The 26,278-nt window shown below is 39.2% G+C and overlaps 1 protein-coding gene across 2 annotated transcripts in view; it reads right to left on the bottom strand.

The window, feature by feature from the left end:
* Positions 1 to 26,278, bottom strand: part of PIK3C2G (phosphatidylinositol-4-phosphate 3-kinase catalytic subunit type 2 gamma) — a 213,511-nt gene that overhangs the window by 174,800 nt on the left and 12,433 nt on the right. For both annotated transcript variants that reach the window (XM_040564008.1, XM_040564015.1), the window contains exons 5-8: positions 23,250 to 23,361; positions 15,846 to 15,948; positions 5,816 to 5,886; positions 264 to 327 (exon numbers count right to left, since the gene is read on the bottom strand). In XM_040564008.1, the coding sequence (XP_040419942.1) occupies positions 264 to 327; positions 5,816 to 5,886; positions 15,846 to 15,948; positions 23,250 to 23,361 (350 nt within the window). The remainder of the gene's footprint in view (positions 1 to 263; positions 328 to 5,815; positions 5,887 to 15,845; positions 15,949 to 23,249; positions 23,362 to 26,278) is intronic.

Below are 26,278 nucleotides of genomic sequence, written 5' to 3'. Positions count from 1 at the left end.
CAAATATTATACTGTCAACCCAATGATACTGATTTTATTTACAGATTCCCCGATGCTTAGAAACAGTCACCTCCGATATTTTACCTTTGTAGCACATTCTTCTTAATCTCAAGTCTCGTTAATAGAATTTATACCCTTCAAAAGTCAGGTTGAGCAGCCTTAATTAAAAGTCCTCTTTAATTGCATTTGAGACAGACTAATAATTAGATACCTTTCAAATTGAAGTTAACGCTTTTCTGGTATAACGGAGTGAGAACAAATACCTCATTTTGCAATAGATGCTCCACTTGACCTCTGTATTTCATAATAACTGAGACAAGGTTCAGTCTGAAAATTGGAAAAAAAAGAGAACATCAAATTAATAGCAATTGGATAGAGAGAACATTTATTTTCCTCCCCATTCTATAAATCAAAAATAGTTTAACTGACAGTGATTTTAACGTTGATATAAAATAAGGACAAATGCGTAAGCAGATGCCTGGTATTCGTGAGCCTGGTTCTCTCTGGCTCTTTGGTAGCCATTTGCCACGAGTGTAGATGTAGATGTAGTATGATGTAGTATGTAGATGTAGATGAGTGTAGATGTAAAAGTCCTCTTTTACCTGGAGGACACAAGTTTCACAAGTGAAAGAACTACCAAAGTGATTTGCTATTTAAATGTCTATTTAACTCTAAATCCCATTTATTTCTCTAAGGTTAAGCATGTGCTTAAACGTTACCTTGAAGGATGGACTTAAGTACATGCTACGATGCCTTGTTTCTCAATCACTTCAGGCTGTAAAGCTGCAGAGAAACAGTCAAAACACCTGCAAAACATCTGGAAAAGCTCTACATTTCAAAAGCCCATACAAGCCACAAGTATAAAAACGTGTATTACAAAAAGGGGCATAATTGTTACAGATTTTGTTAAACTTTATTTGCTTACAGTTCTAAAGTTTACACGCTTAAACCGTTTCAGCAACTGCCTTTTCCATACTATTACCACAGCTGTGAGTTGATTTTACATTGGCATTCAATTAAATCCTGAAAACTGGTTTAACTCATTGGGAGACATCTGCCACACTGTAGTCCCATGCCTTTGTCAAACTACGCAAGTTGCCACAAAGTCTGTGCAGGCAGACTGCTGTGCCTCAGCAAAGCTTCATTAAATTTTGTAGGGTTATGAACAAGAGCACAGGCCTTTCTACACTGAACTGCAGGACTGATGCTTCAGCTGTAAATCTTACCATTTTAGAACCATATGCTTCCCATAACAGATAACCAGAGTCAGAGTTTTGCTTTTTAAAGAGTATTTGTGTCATTTTCTGTTTCCAGTCATAATCACACTGTGTTTTAAGCACAGTGAAATTCTATTTGCCATTTAAAATGGCTAAAGTTATTGCATAAAGGAATACACTTTCCTTTTCCTTTGACAACTACCTCTGTAGGGTCAAGTCTTCAGAAAATGATAGGAAAACCTTAATTACCACTTATACATCCTGCCCAACCTACTCTCTGGTAACTGGATACCTTAAGACCTTGATGGTACTAGGTATACTAGTTAAAGTATACGTGTGCTTTTATGGAAAAGTGGAATCTTCAATTTACATTCTTTCTTCGGTGGTTTATTTTGTTCTTGTTTGTTTGTTTTGATTTTTTTTTTTTTTTTTTTGTTAAAATGTCACTTTCTTGCTGGCACTTTTCCCCCTCCTGTATGTCCCACTGTCCCTTTCTACTAGGGTTCACTCTCATTAGAAAGATTAGAGGGATCTTCCCCAGCATTGTGGACTAGTAGCTGAAAGTCATCTCAGTATTTTGATTACTTCAGAGCAAGCAGAATATTGTTTATGGAGGAACTGTGTGAGTCCTTGTGTACCTAAGCTGGGCTAGCAGCAATCAGAGCTTAGGGTTGCAACTTTGGTCCAAAGTATAGGTTGTACAGTATGTCACTAGATTTTCACCATATATCATATGCTAAAAGGAGGAAAGAGGAGGAAATTTCACTGAAATTATCACACAGAATAATAAAAAAAATCAGGTAGACCTTCCTTGTGGTAATACCAGAGTGCACTTCCCTGTAGATGCCTAATATTAACCTTCTCCTACAGATGGCTTTGCCTTTGTGGCTTTTTATTTGCAATCTGCACTAGCCTTATCTAGCCAGGCAGTTTGAGCATCGAGAAGCTGCCTGGCAATTCCTCCTGTAATCCTGTTAAATCATAGCTAATACAAGTTGTTGCTTTGCTTTGACCAAGTCTCCAGGCATAACATCTTTTTCATACCATTACTCAGCTCAGAAGTAGTTCTGGACATGTAAGCTTACCCTATTGCCTTGATGCACACAGTTAAGCATGCTTACTAGCATGCTTAGCCTACTAACTAAGAAAAAAAAAAAGGCATATTTTCCATCAGTTGATTCTACCCTAGAGAATTTTATATAGATAAATATATGTATAAAGTAGCCATAATTTTACATAAAAAACAGAAAAAAAATCCAACAATGACCAAGATACCTCTAACTAATGTTATCCTGAATCTTCCACTACTAGATAACTAATAATAGTCATGTTACTATAAATACATGCCAAATACTTTAACATCTTCGACAGCTGTGCAGAAATATGATAACAAAAATATGAATTATGCAGAAATATGCTAACCAACCAAATATGCTAACCACCAAATTCAGTGTTTCTTTAATACTAAGGAAATTTTTGGATCTTTTTTCAGCAAGACTTTGAAAAGAAAAGAAAAACAAACAAATAAAAGTATTAACAACTTCGGAGAGTCAGTCTTGGATCCTGATAGGTCTATATGGGAGGAAGAAGACAGTCATATATAGCATATCCTTACAGCATTTGTTTTTTCATTTTCCTGGCAGCAGTACCTACTGTGGGATGGCACTGGGTTTCCTTTCTAAAAGACCACTTACAACCATGCTGCCTAGCTGAGTTTTGCCTAAATGCATGGATCAGACTAGCCATCATGTTATAGTTACTGGCACCTCAATGTTGGTGATTATGGGCCAAATTCAGTTCTGGTACAGTGGACTGTAGTTCTGTTGATGCACTCACAATTTACATTGTGTTTAATTTTCAAGCTATGAAAATCAGTGAGTGAAGCAATGTAGGGGCTGCTGTTTTTTTTTTGTTGTTGTTTTTGTTTGTTTGTTTGTTTATATTTGCCTGTGAGAGCAAATCTGATGATTAAAAAAATAAGGTTCCAGTTCATTCTTTTTTCCTTCTCTGCCAAGTTCTGCACCTGGGGAGGAAGAGTTCCATGCATCAATATATGCTGGGAGCTGACTGTCCAGAAATCAGCTTTGCAGAAAAGGACCTTGGGGTCCTCGTGGACATCATTGAGCTGAACGTGCCTCAGTAATATGTCCTTGCAGGGGAAAAAAAAAAAATAAATCTAATTAGTATCCTGGGCTGCATTAGGCAAAGTATTGCCAGCGGGTTGAGGAAAGTGATCTTTTCCCTCCGCTCAGCACTGGTGAGGCCACAATGGGAGTATCACATCCAGTTCTGGGCTCCCCAGTGTAAGAGAGAGGTGGACATACTGGAGAGGTTTCAAAAAAGGGCCCCAGAGATGTTCAAGGGACTGGAGCATTTCTCATATGAAGAAAGGTGTAAAGAGCTGGGACTGTTTACTCCAGAGGAAAGAAGGCTGAGAGGAGATTTCATCAATGCATTGAAATACCCAAAAGGAGTGTGCAAAAAGGCTAAGCCAGCCTCTTTTCAGCAGTACCCAGTGAGAGGATAAGAGGCAATGGACACAAAATGGAACAGAAGAGGTACCACCTGAACACCAAGAAACCCTGTTGCTTTGTGAGGGTGACTGCGCATTGGCACAGGTTGACCAGCATGCCTGTGGAACCTCTATCCTTGGAGATACGCAGAAACAGTCTGGACACAGTCCTAGGTAACCTGGATTGTGCCCAGACATCACTTCATTAGACCTTATAGAAAGAAATGCCTATTCTTGACCATTTTGAATGTGCTACTTTCACTTCACGTTCCTTTATTCTTGCATTGGAAGGTGCAGTAAATGATCCTTTCCTATGCACATTTTCTGTGCTCCTCAATTTTATATATACTTCACATCTAAAAAAATACCTATCTTTCATCTCTTTCTCTGGATAAAGAGATCAGGATTTTTTATGTCTTTATCAGAATATTGTCACTTATTTGTTTCTCATACGGAAGGCATTTCATACCTCTTAGAATTCTTACTGCCCTTCTCTTCACTTTTTAAAGTTCTACTACATCATATTTGAAATGGAAGAATCAGAACTGCCAGCAGTATTCAAGGTAAATGAATACCCTACATTGATCCTGTGACATAATATTGTGGGTATTTGTTTTTGTCATTCTTGTTTTTATTCCTTTTATAATTCCCAGCATTTGTTTTTATCTTATTCACAACCACTGTGCACCAAACTGACATTCAGAACTATTTATTATAAACCCAACTACTCATTCCTGGTGGTAAAATTCAACTCGGAGCCTATGATTTCATACATGAATTTCAGACTCTTTCCTCCCATCTACATTTATCATCTCAAAATTTCATCTGCCATTTTATCACATTGTTGACTTAATACTGTAAAATCCTTCTACAGATCATCACAAGCAGTTGTTGCGCACATTATGGTCAGCAAACTTTTGTCACTTAGGTATTACCCCCCTCCCCCCTTTTTTTTTTTCAGGTGAGTTAGTAATGTAGTTGACAGCACAGGGCCTGACTGCAGGTCTTTCTGGGTCACCACTGCTGGAAAATTATTTTTCCACACCCATCAACAACCCATGGGACAAGCAGAAAAGAGCAATCTAACACAGTTCATGCTTCTACTTTTTCAATACTTACTGAACTTGTGGTTGAAGAAAGTATTTATTGCCCATGCTACCAGTTATTCATTGCCCTACAGCATCAAAGGAAATCTGGAGGAATTTTGCAACTAAGCATCTTTTATCACATATCCCTTCTGAAGACTCTCCTCGCAATGAAAAAGGCCACACAATTTACATCACAAGAAATAAAACAGTGAATAAGTGGTGCATATATAGACTGTATGATTAGTTTGATCTCTCTACAGCAAGGACCAGAATGGAAATTTGAGCCATGGGTCCTCAATAAGCACCAGACATTCTCCTTGAACAACTCACAACCTCTCTGTTTCTCCTCCATCTGCTAAATGACAGGTGTGGCATCTAGCTTCCTTGGCAAAGTACTTTATGACACGTTGATGAAAAACATTACAAAAAGCATTAAACAGCACTTCTTTCTAAGTACTTGAAATGGAACATAATGAAAGTTGAATGAGGAATCTATCTTATTTATTGCTTATCCGTGGCAGGTTAGATTTAGAGTCAGACACACTTTGTGTAGTAAGTTAAAAATCTGTCATAGCTAGCCCCAATAAAAAAATAAAACAAAATCTGACCGAACTCTAAAACCACAAGGATAATGACAAGTAAATTATTATTTTTTACAGTATTTACTCTTAAACATTCTCTCTGTCAGAGCAACACACTTGATTATTATGGTTTCTTTAATCCTGGGAAACTTCGAGAAACATGAAACCTCTAAATGAAACCTTCAACAACATGAAAGGGTGAGAACTGGGTAGATCTATATACAATTATAGAGTTTTGCTAAGCAACCAATAAGGTCTGAAAAGAAAAGTCTTAAAACACCATATCAATTTTCTTTCCTTTTGGTATCATTCCTGTCCCCAGCAGGTCTTGGAATCTGAGGTGTTTTGAGGTCAGGAGGCTCACTACGAATACAAACAATTACAAATAGAAATACTATTAAATACCAGTGTTCTTACCGAGTCAGTCTCCAAGCACAAGTATATTCTAACAGCTGATTCACACTGAACTGTCTTTGGTCATCCTCATGCTGTAGAAGAGAAGCATATAATGAGGTTTAGTATTATGACAGGAAGAATGTATGTTAGACAGATTTTCTTGGTATTTTCCAAAGTCAACATGTTGTTTCAGGAACTCCTTCCTTACGGGATGCGTTGGTCTTTCAGGAGATTTTATTTGGTAGTTCTCTGATATTACACCAGCTTGTGCTATATGGCTAAACCAGATTATCACACTACTTCCTTCTAGCTGCATATTAAAAAAAAAAAAAAAAGAAAAAAGAAAAGAAAAAAGAAAAAAGACTACAGTCAGGCCTCAGCAAACCCTACCTCTGCTTTCTCCTTACAGATAGCAGAAGACATCATTTTGCAATGGCAATATACGCAAGTCACAAAGCAGAAATCAGTTTACATCCACAACCTCTCTGCCGCTCATTTTTCCGAGAGAACAGAATGGAGAACATCTGTTCCATCCTTTGCAACCTCTCTGAAGAGACTTCTCTCACTGAAGGGTCACAGAGACGATCACGACACTAAAGCATCTTTCATATGAAGAGAGACTGAGCTGGGATTGTTCAGTCTGCAGAAAGGAAAGCTCAGTAGACATATTATCAATGTGTACAGTTATCTGATGGGAGGAAATGAAGGCAAGCCAGACTCTTCTCAGTAATGCTCACTGACAGGACAAGAGGCAATAGGCACAAATTCACCCTCCTGGGGAACATGCTCTAGCTGGGAACCCTGCTTGAGCATGGGGATTGGACTACATGATCCCAAGAGGTCCCTTCCAGCCTAAACAATTCTGTGAATTCGCCTTGACACATTCTGCTGAACGAACCTGTTTCTCTTCAGATATACTCTCTCCTCCAGCCCCACAGATTTGTTTCCCTACACAGAGGCAACTCAGCCCATGCCAGACATATACTGCCAGTGTATCAGGCCACCACCATGTCCTGAAAAACCTGCCCTTTCTTTGACTTGTGGTTGAGCCCAGATCCCTGTAACCCACAGGGGAAAGTTACTGAGAAGCTTGTGACAAGCATGACCCCAAATTCACTGGTCTTGGATTACAAAAGGAATAATAGTTGTGAACAAATATAACTTTGGGAGGGGTGAAGGAGAGAAGAATTATATAAGAAAACAGAAACAGCTTATAGGCATCTAGTGGTGAAAAGCTTAATATGAATAAATTCACATAAATTCTGCTTTAGATTGCTATGTAGACATTTAGTAATAGTACCGTTTAAATAGCATGATCTAAGCTAGGTATTTTACAGATGTGCTGCAAAGAATTTCCATCTGAAGTGTTACTATCTGTTTTATCACAGTAGCAATAAGTTGAAGATGAATTAGACATATGAAGAAGGGGGTGAAGGTAAGAAAAACATTCTCGTGTATTAAACCTCAAATGTACGTGCTTGGACCTAAGCTCTAAGTTGCACTTTGTCTTGGTATTTGATCATATGCAAACACCTGTGTTGCTGAACTCAGTGTATTAATCTGAAAATTAAATTATTACAGAGGAGAAGACAGGGTAAGTATCTGGGGGTTAGGGAACAAGATGCATCTTGGAATAGACAGTCTCCCAGCTGATTTTAGAATCTGCCTCTGAACCCCACAGAGATGTTCCTACAAATATGATTACAAGACATGCAGAAATAGCTTATGTGTACCATCTTCCTGAGTGCAGCACTAATTGCACTATGCAGGGCTCTGACCTAGTAACTGCACTTCTTGTTCACTACTCAAAACTGTTTTTTGCCCTTACCTACACAGAGGTTTGGAGGCTCTGCTCTGATAGCTATTATGCCACTTAAATACATGTTAGAGGACTGGTGTAACATCTTGGGCCTTGAGAATACTCCGTAGTGCTACCTTGCTATTCCAGGAAAGAAGTTAACTCCAAATACTCAATTGTTGCATTCTCTAACGTGATTTGAATTTGCTACTTCTACACAGAGCAATAGGCAATCATATGCATCTTGACTCTCAGGAGATAATACTCCATATTTTTTTAAAAAAGTCTTATTATTCTGATATGAATATGATACTCTGCATTTTTGTAATGTCACTGCATGCTTGTCTGTCACACTGTCACCTTTGGAGATCTTACAAAAAGCACAGCACATCTGAATTGAGTGATCATAGGGACGAGGCTGGAGATACTGATCAAGACTGAGAAATAACAAACTTCCTCCTTACTCTCATACATTGCAAAGCCTAGAGGACAGGGAGAGATGAGCTTGGAAAAAATACAACACAGACTGAACAGAGGGAGCCCTGAAGCTCAGAGAGAAAGCAGATATGTGATTGATTTAAGCCAGAAGCTTTAGGGGATCTAAAGGTCTGTGGCAAAAAGGTGGGTGTAATGTGAATTATTTAGCACCTAAATAAAATGGGAGATTATTATATAGAAGGGATGTCAAGTTCAGAGAATCATAGAATATCCCGAGTTGGAAGGGACCCATAAGGATCATCAAGTCCAACTCCTGGTACCACACAGGTCTGCCCAAAAGTTTAGACCATGTGACTAAGTGCACAGTCCAATCGCTTCTTAAATTCAGACAGGCTTGGTGCAGTGACTACTTCACTGGGGAGCCTGTTCCAGTGTGCGACCACCCTCTCGGTGAAGAACCTCTTCCTGATGTCCAGCCTAAACTTCCCCTGCCTCAGCTTCACACCATTCCCACGGGTCCTGTCACTGGTGATAACGGAGAGTAGGTCACCTGCCTCTCCACTCCCTCTCATGAGGAAGTTGTAGACTGCGGTGAGGTCGCCCTCAGCCTCCTCTTCTCCAGGCTGAACAGGCCAAGTGACCTCAGCTGCTCCTCGTATGTCTTCCCCTCTAGGCACTTCACCATCTTCGTCGCCCTCCTCTGGACACTCCCCAACAGTTTTACATCCTTTTTGTACTGTGGTGCCCAGAACTGCACACAGTACTCGAGGTGAGGCCGCACCAGCACAGAGTAGAGCGGGACAATCACTTCCCTCGACCGACTAGCAATGCCGTGCTTGATGCACCCCAGGATACGGTTGGCCCTCCTGGCTGCCAGGGCACACTGCTGGCTCATATTCAACTTGCTGTCAACCACAACCCCCAGATCCCTCTCTGCGGGGCTGCTCTCCAGCGTCTCGTCACCCAGTCTGTACGTATAGCCAGGGTTGCCCCGTCCCAGGTGCAGGACCCGGCACTTGCTTTTGTTAAACTTCACGTGGTTGGTGATCGCCCAGCTCTCCAATCTGTCCAGATCTCTCTGCAAGGCCTTTCCACCCTCATCCGAGTCCACAGCTTCTCCAATTTTGGTGTCGTTGGCAAATTTGCTCAAAACACCTTCTAGGCCTACATCCAAATCATTTATAAAAACATTGAAGAGGACTGGCCCTAAAATGGAGCGTTGAGGGACCCCACTGGTGACTGTCCGCCAGCCAGATGTGGCCCCATTTACCACAACCCTTTGAGCCCTGCCTGTCAGCCAATTGCTCACCCATCGCATGATGTTTTTGTTAAGTTGTATGCTGGACATTTTGTCCAGTAGGATCCTATGGGAAACCGTGTCAAAAGCTTTGCTGAAGTCCAAAAAGATCTCATCAGCTGGTTTCCCTTGATCGACTAGATGGGTGATCTTATCATAAAAGGAAATCAAATTTGTTAGGCAGGACCTACCCCTCATGAACCCATGTTGGCTGGGACCAATGACTGCACTGTCCCCCAGGTGCGCTTCAATAACTTCAAGGATCATCCTCTCCATAATTTTACCAGGCACTGACGTGAGACTGACAGGCCTGTAATTGCTAGGGTCTTCTTTCTTACCCTTCTTGAAAATTGGCACAACAATTGCCAGCTTCCAGTCCAATGGGACCTCTCCAGATTCCCAAGATCGTTGAAAAATAATTGAGAGAGGTCCCGCGATGACGTCAGCCAGCTCTTTAAGCACCCCGGGATGAATCCCATCCGGACCCTTGGACTTGTATGGATCCAGGTGGAGCAGCAAATCCCGCACACGTTCAGGGTCGGTTGGGAGTTTGTCATTCCCACTGTCATGGTCCTCCAGATCAGGGTACCCTGGGTCCCGAAGCCCATCATCAGTGTTGAAGACAGAGGCGAAGAAGGCATTAAACGTCTCTGCTTTGCGTATGTCATTGTGAGGAGACCTTCCCCATCTAGTAGCGGACCTATGTTTTCTTTAGTTCTCCTTTTCCTGTTCACATATCTAAAAAAACCCTTTTTTATTGTCTCCCACAGACATGGCCAGGTTCAACTCTAGTTGGGCTTTGGCCACACGAATTTTCTTCCTACACACACAAACAGCATCCCTGTATTCCTTCCTCTTCGCCTGACCCTCCTTCCAGCAGCCGTACACTTTCTTTTTTCGCCTAAGCTCCAGTAGAAGTTCCCTGGTCAGCCAGGCCGGCCTTCTGCCCCGCCTGCCTGACTTCCGATATTTTGGAATAGCCTCATCTTGTGCTTTTAGGAGGCAGTGCTTAATGACTGACCAGCACTGATGGATGCCAATGCCTTCAAAAGCAGTTTCCCAGGGGACCTTGCTGACTAGTTCCCTGAGCAGCCTGAAGTCTGCTTTCCCCATATCCAGGGCTGAAGTTTTGGTGACAGTTTTCCTTCTGTCACCATAAATTCTAAACTCAACCACTTCATGGTCACTATGACCGAGACAGCCGCCAATTGCCACGTCTCCCACAAGACCCTCTCTGTTCTCCAGCAACAGATCTAGGAGGGCACCTTTCCTAGTTGGCTCCCTTAGCACCTGCACCACAAGTTATCATCTAGGTGCTTTATGAACCTCCTGGACTTGCTCGTGTCAGCCGTGTGGTGATCCCAGTTGACGTCCGGCAAGTTGAAATCCCCCATAAGGACAAGTGGAGTTGATCTCGAGGCATCTCTTAGTTCTGCAAAGAATGATTCATCGGCGTTGTCGTCCTGGCCAGGTGGTCTGTAATAGACTCCCACAACGACATCCCCTTTATTTGTTCGTCCCTTAATCCTTACCCAGAGGCTCTCAATTTTGCCATCGCCAACTTGAAGTTCCACACAGTCCAGCCCATGCTTCACATACATTGCCACCCCGCCACCTCGCCTACCCTGCCTGTCCGTCTTGAAGAGCCTGTAACCATCTATTGCAACACACCAGCCACAGGACTCATCCCACCAGGTTTCGCTTATGTCAATGATGTCGTAGCTGTGGGACTGGGCCAAGACTTCTAGCTCATCCATGTTATTCCTCATACTGCGTGCGTTTGTGTAGAAGCACTTCAAATGCGCCTCCCTACACACAGCACCTTGTGTAGCCAACCGAAGGGCCTCACTAGCACACAGTCCCTCTGATTCTAGCACACCATCCCTTAGCTCATCACCGGCGTGCCTGGTTTTATCCCCTTCCCCCCTTCAACTCTAGTTTAAAGTTTTAAGTTATGAATATGTTTCTGTGATATTAGTTAAACTACAGAGTTAATGGAGATTTCTATAAAGTAACGTACTCCAAAGTTCAAAATTCTGAAGGATCCTGCAGACCACAGGTCAAATTCTCCCCTGTAATCTGTAAGCACAGATTAACTCACAAAATTAAACAGTAGTTGCAGATATACATAACTGTCTGAGATAGATCAGGAAAGCTTTATTACCTCTTAAAAGTCTCAAAATTTATGCCTTTAAAGAAAACACATTACCTTCCCATATTTTTATATGAATTCTGAGGGAGGAAAAATTATCTTTTTTAAATTGCCTCTAAACCTGTGACATTCAAATACATTTTATAACCACCAGAGCTGCAAGCTCCAGAGAAAAACTACAATAACAACAGAATTGAATTTGTGAGCTCAGCGTAGACTACCTCAGGTGCTGGAGTTTGGTGTGGTAGAGCAGGTCTTTGTACATCCAGAGAAATCTACAAGGCTGGGTCCAGTGCAAAAGGAAATGCTGTAGCCTTCAGTGCACCATAGGACGTGTCTACTCTGTTGCATTTTATCTTGTCCTGACAGATCTGCTGGTGGAGTCCCAGCAGAACACAAGCAGAACCTTTCCTTTTTGATATGAGTGCTCTGTCACAGGCATGCCCTGGAGATGGAGGAAAACTTTGGGTCTATGACTTATGCCAACTCAAGAGCTGTTCATGTTCTTTGCTATTATTAGTAGCCTGAAGTAACTTCATGGCCTGAAGCTTTCACAGCCATGTCAGTTATCATAAAGAAGTGATCAATAATTCACTTGAACATATCTTAAAATGTCACCCTTCCTTGTTAAACCCTATTGTGTGTTATTAATTACAGTTCCACAAATCCGTTGCAACAGTAAATATTTTCTAATGGCCTGAACACTGCTAGTTTGTTTTCCAAGCTTGTTACCTGCCTGAAATAATGCTTGAAAGACTATTTTTGTTTGTTTGCTCATGATCATTCTGTGTGGTAATTGTAACTATTTCCAAAATGTGAAATGTCAGGAGCTTCTCAGTCTCTACTCCAGACCTCCACAATGCATTGCTGTATATTAAACCTCATTTAGACCTGTCAAACTTCAACAGAGATGAAGGAGGCTTTGAGCATATTAATAGGATGTGAAGCATTTTACAGTAGCACAATTTCAAGGGATACTTAAACACAAGGAAATGGCTCCATTCTATCTGAGGTAGTACATTGTCCCTCTAAAAAGATGCAAACGTAGATAATGGAAAAAATCCTACTTATGATGGACTACTGACTTCACTTTTCTCAGTCTGTGCTTATGCTTTGACTGTTCACACAACTCATTACATCTGGTAAAACATTAACACCAGTGACACTGGTATATATGAAAATAAAGATATTTTTGAACGTTCAGGAAGTATCACTTGCTGGCTGTTTTTAGCCTAGCAATTCCTTTCTGGAAACAAGTGAGACTCTTGTTAGAAAGCTGTAAGCGTCCTTTGCTGACTCTTTCCTGGAAAGATTTATGCTTTACACAGACAATAAGGATTTGGGGACAGCTCTGAAGAAACGGGTCTCTTACATAGGCAGAGCACTCTCTGGAAATGGTATCTGGATAAAATTTTCTGCTTCTATGCTATCCAACTGTGCATCTCTTCCTAAACATCCCCCAGACAGCAGCAAGTTAACATTTGTGACCCACCACTGCAACTTGTGGAGGTCCTGCTTAAGGGTTGTCTCTTAGAGACCAGCTAGGATAAAATACTGAATAGGACAGATATGGAGTGAAAACAGATCTAGCACTCGTTATTCAGAGTATTGTAACCCATGGATACTGGGCCATCATTTGACAAGAAGACATTGGATTTTCTCCACATCCATTTTAATTCTCAAGATTTCAACATGTGGAAAATAAATCTACAAGGTGCAGAATTTCCCACTGCTGTCAAGAGAAGCTCTTTGTCTATGTGGAATAAAACTGAGCTTCAATATATTTCTATAATATCAAGATAACCTTATGCTTTATAAGCTCTATTTGAAAGTTGAGTAGGAATCTGGCATCTTGAAGATTCGTGTCTTAAATGAGTTTTGTTTGAGTGTTAAGGCTGTAAATCTCATGACTGTAAAACAAGCAAACAAATTCAAATTAAAGGTCACCCTTTGGCTCAAAAGCCTATGCTTCCAAGTAATGCCCAAGGACAAATTTCTTGCTTTTGACTGCTCAGTTCAAGACAATTTACTTTTTCTTAATACATCATAACACAAAGTCAGCTCCCCATAAAATGAAAGCAAGCAAATATTCACCTTAAAAATGCTTTTCAGCTGAATTTATAAAAGAATTGCAAACGGTTGCTGGCCAAAGTTTATAAACTCTCTAGTTTAAAAATAAATTGCACATTGCTTATAAGCATCCACTTATATTCCTTATTAAGATTAATAGTGAAATAATACCTATTCGCATATACAGACACATATTTTTAAATATGCATCCAGATTTCAACAATGTAACAGAAGCAACAATTATTACGAAGGCAGTCTCCAGATGGTGTTGGTATAGAGTTTTGTTTTCTTAGCACAAAACCAAGATTTTAAGCCTCAGAAGAGAACCCTGTACGTATCATCATGTTCAAAAGCAAATCATTTCATTTGCTCCCTCTTTTTTTTTTTTTTCATTTGAAGACAGAGTATCTTGTAGAGACCAATCATTGGCTCGCAAGTTTGAAGAGATTGCTGGTGAGTTGTCTGAGGCTCCCTCTTTTCAGTGCATTAATGTGAAAAAATACCTTTAGCACATGCTGTATGCATATAAGTGGCAAAATGCCCTTGTATCAAACTTCTAATTCATGTCACTTAATTCTCATGCAGAAAACATTGGAAACTTGCAGCTGCCTAGCAGAAGGGCCCACAATATAATATTCCATTTAACAGAGATGCTGACCTAAAAGAGGTAAATGACGTTTCTACCATTACATACACTTAGGCGTGTCCATAATTATATCTAATCACTATTACTTTACTCTTCTCAAGCCCATCTTTCTTTCTGCTATACAGAAAAAAGTTTTCCCATCTCTTAACACAGCATGCATTGTCACATATTTAAAACCAAAAAGGATTATAACCACCATCTAAGCTCATTGTCTGGTTAATCTAGACAATGGAAATTACAGTGATTCCTGCCTTGATCTCAATAACTGTCAAATGACAGCAAGGTATCACAGATACTTTCGCAAGACAATGCTCATTCCAAAGATCTCTAGATGTTATTTTTGCTGCTGCAATATGGGGATAGGGCGAAAATGGACACATGAGATGGATGCTTGCTCACTCCCTTCTGAAGACATCAATTCACTCACTCACTCTAGACTGAGAGCAAGTATTTGGCGATTCATTGATCTGAATTATTTTTGAAGAATTGACCTGGTGATGAAAGCTTCTGTGTTTCCTCATATTACTTTATTTTGGACAATGCTACACCAAGAAGAATCAATGATTTCTTAAAAACAAATAATTAAATGAATAATATTAGCAGTGAAGAGTGCCAATAATTTAAGTCACAATTGTACCAACTAGCATGGGATTATTCCACTTTTATCTGTAGAATAGTTGAGGTGTTAAACAGAAAAAAAATGTTTGGCCTTACTGTAGTCCTCTCTTAGTGCTTCATATAATGTGTTATATTGAACTTGACGTTACTTACGGTAACACAACAGAAATGAAATGAATATCCCTATTCTTTTTTGTCAGAAATGTGTCACCTGACCCATATTTTGACAGACCTAGTTTGATAGCATACCTATGCAAAGAAGGCATCTGTGAAGAGCATCAACACACTGCCAGTGAACACTGCCCAGAACATCAAAGTTTCTGCTCTACTGCAAACTTTGTGTTAGAGATAATTCAAGGTGGTCCACTGGGAATAAAGCTCACATTTATTACCATAGGTCAAGGTTATTAAAGCTCAGTAATCTGTTGGAAAGGTTGCTTAATATCAAATAATCTGAATAGAAATTTATCTGAATTTAAGCTGATGAAAACATATTTTCTCTAAGGACGTATGCATGTGTATAAACACACACACATGTTCTTAGGCATCTCAACACATGCACAAACACACTGAGATTCTGGCTTTTATCAGCCTGCCTTGGTTTTCAGTGATAGTGACCAAAATACAGATATGATTCATTTTAGACAATACTTTGAGTGGTTTTCCCCTAGTTATATTTATATAGAGAAAGTAAAAAAACCAAAAACAAACAAACAAAAAAAAACCCACTTCATTGACAAACTGAAATCATTAGCAACATTAAAGTCTAATAAAAATGATTTTTTCTATACAGGTGGCCTTTCATCTTTTTCAGTTGTGTGTTCTCTACAGTGACATAATAGATATAAGCACAGGAACAAAGCAGAGAGATTTCCCTGTATGTTTCAACTAGAGTTCAGCAATAATATATGTGTACTCAGGAAAGCAAATAATCTCTTTGATTATTACTGCAGGTTGTTACATAAAAGGATTGGTGGAATTTTATTCCTTCAGACATGCTGAAAGAAAGTGGATGAAATAAAGATGACATACCGTTCGAGCCAAACTTTGTTTCAGATTTGTGGTGATGTGTAGCCGAAGTTGAATGCAGGTGGCTGACTTGCGAAGACTCTCATGGCTGCCCAAAGTACAATTACTACAATTTGGGGAGAAAAACAAATGGTTATCTCTACATATCATTTCCATTTTTTTCTCTACCTTTCTCCTTCTCCTAAAAGCACTTGTGGAATAAATTATCAGTGCAAAGCAGATTGAATAATATAAAACCAGAGCTTGGTATCTACATCTGTGCAAACTGATGGGGTTTGGTCCTGGTTTGTTTTCTTGTGAAACAACTTAAGAATCATTGCTTGGTTGTACCTTTGACCGTTAAGTTCTGTAACAGAACAGCAATGAAACAGAGAAACAAACTGTATGTGCTCCCAAATCTTGAGACTGTCGATGTATTCCTAAATCCCAGATTACTGCAAGTATACAAAGTATGGATGCATCACTGTAGGATGACTTGCAGTGTTTGATACCCAAGCTGAAAATCAAATATTAACCGTAAGATTGAAAATCATATACATTAAGACAGCTGCCCCTTGATTCTCAAAGAAATCAAAGTTTTCACCCTGTACAACTCACATAAAAATGGTAAAAGAACCTGTGAGTCAGTCTTCCTCTGCCTCAAATCACATGCCAGCTAAGGTCAGACACAGACCTCTGCTCACTCAGCTGGAGTGGTTCCTACAAACTACTCTGCTGGTCAAGGATGCACAGCTCCCCATGACAGGGGAGTTCCTTATTCTTATCTGCCTCTTCAGAGCAGCTTCTAACCCACCTACATCTGAGAAGTTGCCAAGAGTGATAATACAGCTTTAGTTTACCACTCAAAATTTCTTGGATCAAAAATCATTTCAAACTTTACCTTCCTTTTCTTGTTTTAATCAGGTGGAATAATGCAAAAATAATTTCAGAGTTAAGGGAAGCATATTTTTACATTAAGAGAAAAAAATCCTTTGGAATTAATGGCTGTGAAAAATGACACTGATTTTTGCAGAGGCAAGTTCATCTCCAAAACAAGCTAACTCTAGTGCATGTTCAATTAGATTCATGTTGCTTCTTTCAAGTCTCCAGACACAAAGAGCACCAAAAGGGATGTTCCATATTTATACAGACAGGCAAGTTGTTTCAGAACTCCCTGGGCCATGAAGGAAAGAAAGAGGATTCTTTTCAAGTGCTGTGGAAAACTCAGTATTCAGATGTAAACTGTATTTCTTTCCACCTAAAGAGATCTTTTGATGGAATGTCTGAATGTCATGGTTTTGGATGGTATAAAGTTAGTTTTCTTCCTAGAGGCTTCTATGATGCTGTGTTTTGGATTTATGATGAAAATGATGGGGGGATAACACACTGATGCTTTAGTTGTTGCAGAGCAGGGCTCACACAGAGCCAAGGACTTTTCTGCATCTCCTGCTGCCCTGCCAGCAGGGAGGCTGGGGGTGCACCAGAGGCTGGCAGGTGACCAGGCTGACCGAAGGGACATCCCATACTATGCAGTGTCACGCTCAGCAAGAAAAGCCAGGATAAAGAATGAAGAAGGGAGAGATGTTCAGGGTAATGGCATTTGTCTTCCCCGTGAAGTGTTCCAACTGATGAGCCCTGCTTTCCTGGAAATGGCTGCCTGCCCATGGGAAGCAATGAATGAATTCCTTGCTTTGTTTTGCTTGCACACATGGCTTTTGCTTTACCCAGTAAGCGGCCTTTATCTCTACCCATGAGTTCTTGCACTTTTACCTTTCTGATGCTCTCCCCGATCCCACCTGGGGAGAGCAAATAAGTGGCTGTGTGGGGCTCAGCTGCCTGCTGGGGTTAAACCACAATGCTGAATAAAATTGTCTGGATTTACTTCCCCAAAACCACCCCTGGCCCTATGAATGACAGAGGCAGGACTTGCATCTTGCAAAGCAGCAGAAGTCCCTAGCAAAAATGAATGGTTAAACTTAAATAAATATGCTGTACATAATTGCCACTCAGTACAATCACAGGAAATTAATATATCTCATGAATGTTCTGCACCTACCCTATGCCGTAGGTAAGTAAAATACATACTTCCCATTAGAGATCACAAAGTGTATAAGTGTAAATGTGGGATTTATTTATTTCTTTTTAAACAGACATTAAAGGTTACAGAGGACAAACCCATTTCCATCCTACAGGACAAATATCTAGAAGCAAGGTCCTTTGATTGTGCTTACATACATTTGCAAGATTGCTTGTTAAGGACATAAAGTCCTTAACATGAGAGAGAAAGAGAGAGAGAGTTAACATCAACACAATCAAATACTTGTAACTGTTGGAAAGTGTCTCACTAACATGCCTCAACCCTTCTCAAATTCCTTTACAAGCAGAAGCCCAAGTGACCAATTCACATTTCCTGGGACTACACCAATATAAAGGTTCTTTTTTGTCGCTCCTCAGCTCACATTTGTGTTGTGTCTACCCACTTTGCTTTTTTTTTTTTTTTTTGCAACTTCCTTCATTCCTCATTTCATCAAATCAAGTGTAACAACGATCTGACTGTAATAATGAATTTTCCTGTGATATTTGCATCCTTTAGAATTGCCTCACACTTTTTTTTTTTTTAACCTTTTACCCCTATTTACCTATTATTTCTGCTCTTTCCCATTTTGACCTACCTTAGGACATAGACACACATCTGTGAGACCTTACCCACTTTTTACCCAATTCCTCCAGCATGTTTATTCCCCCTGTAATGCCTACTTTACACCAAGTCAATGCTAGAAATTGGAATAGCTATATCAATTTACACTAACAGAACACTCCTTTGTGGCCATAATTTTATACCACAGATGTACAAAACCTGTCTTTTAGCAGTGTAATTATTCCACATCATCATGCTTCCAGACAAATATAGCTATGTCAACTGAGGTTTAATTTTGTGGCTATAATTACACTTAACGGTAGTGGCTTGCGTTAGCTCTGCTGTATCAGGCAGATACTATACATCACCAAATCCTTTATTGACATAGCAATGCTGCCTGAAACACTGTAGTCAGAGGTACTGGCTGTACAGTTCATTTCATGACTGGGTTTTATTTGCACAAATGCAAACAGATTTTTTTTTAATAAATATTGTGACACAGCAGACTAGACAAAATGAATTAATGCCACCATAAAATGATGCAGAACCTGCCCTAGACAAAGACTAAACTACAAGAAATAGATGAGCAGCTTTGTCATGGATTGACAGATGACCTTCTAGCCATACCCAGGCTGAAATACACTACACAGCTTGAACTCTTGCAGATCTACTGCTCTATCTGTAGTATTGAGATAAAAGTAATATAGCCATCTTTGGAGGATAACATCGTTAATAGTAACTGGTTTACAGTGCTCTGAGCTCTGTAAAGAAAACAAAACAAAACAAAACAAAGTACATTATTAGCAACGTTACCCCTATTTTTGCCGAAATACTGTGTGGAAAATACAGCTTTGATGAAAGCTCCATGACAAAAGGCAAAGTGATTGTCTTTAAGAGACAAGGTAATGAATTGGTCAAAGTGACTTGCCTGTGGTCCCACAATATATCAGAAGCAGAGAAGGGGAATATCCTCACTCTCTTGATTCCCTCACCACTAAATGATTTTGCCTCTCCCCAGCAACGTTCTCTGATGTGCTATAAGCTCTGAATCCTAATGCAGTTCCATCAGACTCTTTTTCTTAAGAAAAAAAAAGACTTAGCTGTGCAGCATCTCTGAATGAGAAACTTAATCTGCAGCGACAAGAGAAAATGAAGTTTATTTTTTTACAAAGAACATATTCACCCAAAAGGTGCTGGCTTCTAATGATTCCAATCTACATGAATATAACTCTGCCCACTCTATAATTAATAGCTTAAACTTCACTTTGAGTGAAAACCAATTCTTATTTAGGCCTCAATTCTCAGAGAATATAATTAGCAAAGCAAAAAAATGTCATCAGTAAGGTCACAGGCAAGCATGTGAGTATAAATGATAAGCATTTAGATTTTTCTATTCCATACTCCTGCTCACTATGTTAGCTGAACTGCAAAGCAGTAAGGTAACTGTGAAAATTACAGTACGGTAGAGCGTGGATAGTGTGTGGATGGAATTAAAAATACATATGAAATGATATTTTTAAACAATCTGATACCTTCAAAAAAAAAAAAAAAGATATTTAGAAATAAAGCTTACAGCTATCCTTGGATGACATTCCTTTGCTGGGTCTGCATTGCAGCTCTCTCTTTACTAACAACAGCCAGATCAATAAACAAACAAAAAAAAAGAAATATACTTTCACGTGCTTTGTTTTATTAGGCACTTCAGGATGCTCTGAGGTTCTGGTCTGAAGCTCTAAAGGTTAAAAAAAAAAAAGATTGATTCTTTGCTGTCACATGGCAAGATCTGTTTTTGGCTTGCTGCTGGCATTGAGAGCTTGGTAGTTATTTGACCCTAGCTGCTTAACCCCAATATAATTTACTTTTATATGATATCTTTCATAAAATCCTTTTTAGGGGCATATATTTTAAAACTAAGGAGAGATGGGAAACTAAAAGCAGGATTTAAAGGTAGATGTAGAAGTCTTGGATGAAGGGATGACAAAGGGAGGATTTTCAGAAACAGCAGGTACGTGGCCCTCCAAAAAATCAAAGATGATTATGAACAGGACAAGTGTAAGGGAGTGGAGACCACACACACAGCTTGCAAATCCAGAGAAGGAAGGTAGAATTAATCTATGGATACTTATGAAAATCAGAAACTTCTGGAAATAGAGGTAAAAATTGATCAGAAATATTTTCACTCCTCTCTTCTTTTAAGGACAAAGATTCTTTTAAATGTCTCCAGATGCATTTAGACTGAACGTGGAGAAAAGGAACTGCAGGAAATGAGTTGGAGAAGATATTAACATACTCTTTACAGTGACAGGGGTAGGAAGAAAGTAGTAATGACTACTGATAGTACTCTATAGACACTGTAAGAAAAACCTGCAGGAAAGGGAAGTGTACGAAGAAAAAGAAAGGCTGCAGGTTGAGGCAAGGCCAGGATTTCTGATCAGTAAATAAAATGACCTTAAAGACCAGAAACCAATGAGATTCCAAAACAGAATTTCACAGATTGCTTTATTAGTTATAGACTGAACTGCAGCCTATACGCAGGTAAAATTTTTAAAAAATGTGGCTATTTGAAATCTGAACTCACACCTTGTGAGAGTCAGATCACATGTGAACTCAAGGATATCAGCATAGTAAGGAAATAATGGATGATGAAATTTTGCAGTGCTGAGCGTAACGGTCAGTAGCACACAAGTATTTGCTCCTCATCTCACTGAAACTAAATGGATTTTGGAAATCATCAGGCCTTTCAGGTGCTTTTGCAGGAGGCACATTGAGGTGATCATTAATACAGTCAATTATAATAGTAAATGAAAGTTTTGGACAGATCTTCACTTGTGTAGTTCACTAAACCACTCTTCTCTGAGAACAATTCACCATGTCACTGTTTTTGTTCCACTTTTTTTTTTTTCTGGATTATGATAAAGCAGGAGCAGCACAGTATTAGTTCCCTTTGCTGTCTCATAACTTGGGGAATCTTCTACTGGAATTCATCCCTGACTGATTTCCAAGTACTCTGCTAGGGAAGAACTCTGCACAACTATATCAAATTGCTCTGTTAGCAACATAGTGAGGAAAGCAATTTTCACTAAGATAGCCCAAACATAAGAAAAAATTCACCCTGAGGCAACTCCGCAGGCTGTGTTAAGCTACCCAAGGGATGATTTTGGTCTGGGGTTTCAAATTTCAGATACAGGACTCTGATGAGGAAGCAGGAGAAAGGGAGCTGAAAATACAGCACAGAGTAGAATTACAAACTGCTGAGACCAGAAGTGCAACTCAATCCTTTCTGCACAGCAGTGAAGGAGCAAAGCAAAAAAGCTGAGGACATTATTGACCTTGTTTCATTGCTAATGAGACATGCAGAGATTCTGCAAATGCAGGAATTTAAATAATCCACTATTGATGAGTTCTGCCCAACAGTGAAAATAAAACTATTTAGAACATACTGTACACTGTACTGAAATGCACTGAGCTCACCCTCAACACAAAGACTCATTATTTCCATTTTCTTTGGCAATTAGTATGAAATGAGAAGAGACTTGGAAAAAAAAAAAGAAAAAAAAAAACAGCAGCCCTGGCACTAGCCTTTTTACATAATCAACAGATCTACGTACAACCTGATTCTCTGCTCAGTGGTTCCAGTGGTGCAGTGCTTCAGACAGCGCTCTGTATACCAGAGATCTGAGAGCTTAAGGAGTGGACTCAGAAATGTTAAAGTCTCCACCTTCAGTTGCAAACTATAATTGACCATAAACATCTGAACACTTGACCTCTGTACCTGTGTAGGGGCAGAAGTATCCAAGCTATTCAATGACAAAGCTAATTTGCACAGTGTGACACGACTTGCTCTGACAACTACATTAGTTTCATTACTGAAGCTGGCTTGCTTTGGGCTAGTTCAGGTAATCTTTACACTATACTGAAAATAAGATTGCTTCTAAAAGTTTCCCTTTCAATTACAGACATACGCTATTTTATGTCTCTAACATATGAGCTGTGACTCCTGCAGTACCAGCTTAACATGTTACCACAGAGAATTGCCAGCTTCTCCCCCTCTGCTAAAAGTCACCGTTCCTTTAGCAGAAGCTGACATCAAGAGCCTGTGCTTCAACACAAAACCTGCTCACTTTTGCTGACATCTGAATTTAAGATGCCACCGGGTGAGAAACAACTAGCTGAGTCCAGTAGTGTTTTCAACCACCAGAGTAGTTTACTTGAATGAATATGAATCAAAGCAGTTACTTCCTAACTTGTAGACTATCTACATTCAGAAAGACCTGTTTGTATGTATAATATGCTTTTCCTTCAATTTGCAGTCAGTACCAAAGTGTTGGCTTCATCTGCTTCACTACTGCTGCAGCTGGATATAAAGAAAAATTACCTGCTAAGCAGCTGTGTTTCATACTGTTTCTCATCTTTTTGCTGTTTTTTCCCTTTGAAGGCATGAATACTCTCTCACACTCCTGTGAGACACTGGAATTTGGCAGCATCCTTGTAAAACAGATGAGAAAGACCAGAGGACAAAGGAATGGAACAAAATATTCAAGGCTTGATGAAGCTCATGTAAAGAAGCCAAGATTTGAATCCTTGCACTGGACTACACAATAATCTCTGTAGAACATAATGCAAGTGCCATGTGATCCAGGAGTTAAAGGAACAATAAACTTGGTGTTTGGAACATAATGCTCTTACTTTCCCTATGGTTCTGTTTACATAGCACATAAGCAGAGGTCGTTACTTGCACAGCTTATATTATGGAATACATAATCAATACCACCTATTAATGAGATACTTACTTTTGTAAGAATTCATCAGACCCACAAACACTTAGAAGACATTCTTCTTGGACTGGGTATTGATTTGTGCAACGGAGGATCTCCGCAATTAAGTTGTGAGTAATACAGCCAGCTGTAAATAAAGATAGAAAGAAAAATAGTAGCTTGCTAGAGAATTCCAGGTTATATTCTTGAGAAAAATATGAGAATTTCTTTGTAATTGCTCACTACTGCTGCAGAGTAGCTCCATCAAGAGGAATTAGAACAAGCCACATCTGATTTTATTTAATTTTGCTTTAAATACTCTACTAGCCACAGAATCTATGTTCATTTATAGGAAACTGGCTGGTTTTTAGGTAGCTGGAATGAAGAGCTGATCGATTTTTCCAGGTAGGAAGGAAGAGACCAATGGTTAATCTTTTCAAATCTATAAATACCGAGTCATTTTCCTGATGAGTGTTTTGGTACATTTCCCATACATGAACATGGCCTAATGCAAAAGTTGACCTTTTGCTGCACAAGACACAAGTAGGCTCCAGAATTTTACTTCTCATTGTATCTGCATTTTCTTAGCCATAATGAAGAAGTAAATTAATGTACAAGCTATATGCTTTATACAGTCTGCTCTTCAGAAGTACTCCATCATTTTGACAATTTTCTCCAGAACAATTTCAGCTTTTAAAGCCATTTTCTAACCTTGCCAATAGACTTCCTCTCTTCCCATTTCAGAAGAACTGATCAAAAACTAGAAAAGAATAGCTGCATAATCTGGCAGTCAAATTGCAAACGTGTCTGGTAAGTCTGGTCTTTATAGGTATGCCAGGCATACTCCACCATCATTGATGCTTCAAACCTGAGATAACCCTCTTCAGCAGAAACAGTATCTGACTTTGCAGTGAAAAGTTTTCTTATAGTGTACCAAAATGTTTTCACAGTGCAAGATAAAGTCTGAACTTCCTCCAAAATTCTTAGGCAATCTCACTATCAGCAAATGATACTAGAAAACCATATAAGTAGATTTTTCTTTCAGTATTTCATTTGTGTTATTTCTTTATTGCTTCAAAATTAATGGCTGCAAGAGCTATTAATACAAGGTTTAGGTAAAATTTTTGACATAAAAATAAACTTTTGGACATAAAAATGGAAGTTACCCACAGTTAAATAAATATCTACAAAAATTAAACATGTAATCCACATTTGCATGTTGACTAAATTACACTGCTCCAGATTCAGTCATCAGTTGCAAGCTGAGCCTAACCAACCATTTTAATTGGTTTTAAATTTTTTTTTTTTTTGAATTGCCAGAGTAACCCAGAAGCAGCCAATTAATGCTGGCAAATCTGGTCCAGAGCATTTTCTTCACAAAGACACTTTTCTTCAGAAAGCCATTTTGATTACACAATTTTTACCAGCTATACTGATATTATGTGTCCAGCCCTTTGACAACTCACTGTCTTAAGTAACTCCTAATAGATGGTTTGACATGTAAACTGCAGTGCTTGTTTGCTAAATTTACATGCACCAGAGAAAGGAGAATGGTACAGAATTCTGAATTAAAATCATAAGATGCACATTGCTCAAGTCACTCATTGGAAAAAAAAAAAAAAGAAACTTGCTAGTATCATTCATAAGCACTCCATAGATCCATTTTCCTTCCCTTGCTTTGGGAAATGTTTTTCCATAACTTAACAATACTTTATGCCCGTTATGTTAGATGGGACAAAACACTAAACTCCCCCCTGCTATGAATGTATCTTATTGTTTACTAAGCCTGTAAGCAAGTTCATGTTATGGACTGTTTTCTTACATTTCCATCAGTTTTAGCTGTGACTTCTGAAGTATTTTTGTAAATAAAGTTGCACAGACTGACAATCTGAACAATCTGTAAGGTAAATGATGCTACATGATAAACACTTGCCAGTTGTTAAAACTTCTGCATTACAGGGGATTTCAGTGTCGATCTTTTGCCTATCTGACAGAAACGCTGGAAATATTTTCTGTTCCAAGTGTCCCAGGACCTTTGGCCCTTCATTTCATGGTATCTACAAAATAGTGATTCAAGACAATTCAAGTTACTACTTTGCCAGCTTTTCTAGTAACCGTGTAGATGCTCTGAATACAAGTAACCAAACTTGTATGAATAAATGTGGAAACCTTTTCTAAAGTATTTATAAATATATGTGTTTTAATATATGCTGACTGACATTCTGTAGAGCTTTGGATTTTCAGCTTTCAACCTGTCAAACAAACTAACACTCACCTTGTTACAGTCAAGTAATTTCTTGACAACTGAAGAAAAGATTCATACACAAAAGACTATCATTTAATGAAACAGCATAGGGAGGGGATTATTTTTTCATTTCTTTCATCTTTACATATGTGGATTAAGACATAAAAATTACCAGAGCTGTAATCAAAAGTCCTGCCATTCACCGTAGATACAGGATATACTGGGGCAGTGACAGCTTCCCACAAACACTAGTGATCAGGTTGAGAGGGATCTCAGGAAGTCCAGTCTAGTCTAGCCTCCTGCCTGAAGGAAGGTCAACACTGAATTCAGACCATCTTGCTCTGGGATTTCTCCTGTCAGATCTTGAAAACCTCTAAGGATTCAGACTCCATGACCTCTCTGGGCAAGCTGCTCCAATTCTCAATTATTCTAATTTGTCCTTATATCAATCTTGAATTCCTCTGGTTTCATTTTATGAAAATGTACTTCCCCCGACCTGGTCATAACCTTGGTTGCAGAGGAGTCTTAATGACTACAGACTCTTGTCTTGGATCTAGCAACAGAGTGAAGGATGTGAAAAGTTCCATGACTAAGTGGGGGATACCCCCTACATTTTAAATTACGCACAAGCTTAAATTCCTTAAGAATTGAAGTCTGAATATTGGACCCTTCTGAGACTGCCAGAATTGGTCCTGGTTGTGATTTAAAAAAGTAGAAATCTACATGTTAGTAAAGTTTGATATATAATGTGATTTTAATTTTACAGCAAATATGTTGAACGAATGCGCTCAAGATTCACATAAGGCTTACCCTCCAAGTA

Source organism: Cygnus olor, chromosome 1 (genome assembly GCF_009769625.2).
Source record: "Cygnus olor isolate bCygOlo1 chromosome 1, bCygOlo1.pri.v2, whole genome shotgun sequence".
NCBI classification, from domain to species: Eukaryota; Metazoa; Chordata; class Aves; order Anseriformes; family Anatidae; genus Cygnus; species Cygnus olor.
The sequence above is the reverse complement of the archived record's forward strand: the minus strand, read 5'-3'. Positions and strand labels throughout refer to the sequence as shown.